This window comes from Octodon degus, unplaced genomic scaffold, assembly GCF_000260255.1.
Source record: "Octodon degus isolate 3935 unplaced genomic scaffold, OctDeg1.0 scaffold00010, whole genome shotgun sequence".
NCBI lineage: Eukaryota > Metazoa > Chordata > Mammalia > Rodentia > Octodontidae > Octodon > Octodon degus.
Genome location: NW_004524586.1, coordinates 2412697 through 2414708, shown reverse-complemented (window position 1 = coordinate 2414708; position 2012 = coordinate 2412697). Strand labels below are relative to the sequence as shown.

The following is a 2012-nucleotide window of genomic DNA, read 5'->3' as shown; positions in this document are numbered from 1 at the left end:
AATGAAGACAGAGAAAAGAGAAAAGTTGGGAAGTGTGGCAGGGTAAAACCATACATTTATATAAACAAGATGGTTGAGGTAATGGTCCAAAGAATCTCCAACAGATTTTTTAAAAATAGCACTTAATTGGTAGAATTCTTACCCTGACTAACTATATACACTGATACCTGTGAACTAAGCAACTGAACCAAGAATAGAAATGTGTAATCCTAGGGCCATGCTTAGAATGTCTGTCATTCTGGTCTTGGAAATGTGTGCTGCTTCTAATGTCATATCAATTACTGCTATATTCGCCTTTCTGAAAAAAAGAAAGTAGTATGTAACATACCATTACGAGGAAGAATTATATTTATGTGTCAAGGAGATATCTAGAAATATGTCAGCAAAGCTGATCACAAAAAGTTTTCAGTAAATAGTGTTTGACCAACTGCAAGCAAATATCGTACTGGGCTCTGTAAATGTGTGCTTCAGTCATTTCTTTGGTGTTCAATAAAGTACCTGTAGTGAAATGATCTAGAATATATTACCCATGTTTGTGGTATGGGGAAAACACTACTCCTCAACTCAGGAAAGAAATGCCAATCCTACATGAATGAATTCTGATTTGAAAACAAAACACAACTTTGAGCTCCTATGGGATGAAGAAGATACTGCATGGACTGTCATGCCTGCCACAGCTTTCTGCTTCAACTACCACTTGTCTTGAGGTCTTGCAGGCAAGACAGAACCCACGCTCTGACTGCCCTCTGAAAGGTTTCCAGGACCTCAGTAGAGGAGAGGTTAGCACCTATGTAAACCAATCATGTGTCCCTCACCGCAGGTTGCTCTCAGCTCCTCCACTAGGTAGTGGGCTTCCTCTTGAATACGGCTCTCAATGCTCCTTTTGCCCATCCCTAAGTTCCGCAGGGTCATGAGGGCAATACACCAAGTTTCTTTCCATAGTTTCCATTGCTAAAAACAATTCCTAGAAGGGAAGGAGGGACAAAAGCCACATGTAGGCAAGAAAAAGGCAGCTGACATGTGGCACCCACAGTGGGCTAAGCTGTGTCTGAGGAGCTCTTCCACTCCTTACCTCCGTCTCCTCATCCCATTGCACAACACTTCAACATGCACCCATGAACACTTACTAAGGCCTCTGTTCACTTTATCAATTATTGGGAAACTCCTTCTTTCAACAAAGTCTTCCCCAAGTTCAATCAGGGCTTCCTTCACTGCTTCATATCCATGTAGGACCACAGTGGGCTTCATGCCCAAGTACAGGGTGAATGCAGGGCCATAGACTTTGGAGAATTGAGGGCAAGAAAGCAATAATGAGCAAATAAAGGATAAATAATAGGAAGCAGGGAGATGAATCTTTCTTAAGCGGGAAGTGGATCAAGAGATGGAGAGAAGACAGTGGTAGTGGAGAAAGGGCTGAGAAGAAAAGGAGATGTGTTAAGTACATGTACCAACCTCTCACAAAAAATATAAACATGTGTTGTGAATGTATGCTAATAAAAACAGAAAAGGAAAATACTGAAATAAGTCATATCTGATCTACAAATTTTGATTGCTTCAGATGGTTACTCAAATTCTACTCACCATATTTTTATTCTGCTACGTTTAACTTAATTTTTTTGAATTTTTGTAACAATGAAGATGATAATTATCATATTCTCTGCTGACTGATCTCGTATTCCACCACTTCACTATTACATAAGGATTTCTCTCTTTTTTGAACTTTTCTTTTTCCTATTTATTATCATCACAGTTTTGCTTTCTTAAATTTGAAAAATCTGATGATTACTAATTCATTCACAGACTGAAAAACAGAAACCTCCAGTGTAGTCAAGTACAGCAGGTGTCTTTTAGCAGTTCTTGTTGGAGAATCCCACCTGAAACTTCATCTTCCAGCATTTTCTGTTGGCCTCATTCTTTTCTCTCTATCAAGTTTCCCCTTAGTACAGTTAAATTAGTTTTAGAAACTTTATGGCTAATATTTTGTTTTTTCTCCACAACAGATTGATCTCTTT

At 38.9% G+C, this 2012-nt stretch overlaps 1 protein-coding gene across 1 annotated transcript in view; it reads right to left on the bottom strand.

Moving 5' to 3' along the window:
- LOC105741320 (cytochrome P450 2C16-like) overlaps nt 1–1284 on the bottom strand; it is a 116385-nt gene extending 115101 nt beyond the window's left edge. Inside the window, exon 1 of the mRNA XM_023709030.1 lies at nt 1128–1284. Coding sequence (XP_023564798.1) covers nt 1128–1248 — 121 coding nt within the window. The 5' untranslated portion in view covers nt 1249–1284. The remainder of the gene's footprint in view (nt 1–1127) is intronic.
- Between the last annotated feature and the right edge of the window lie 728 nt (nt 1285–2012).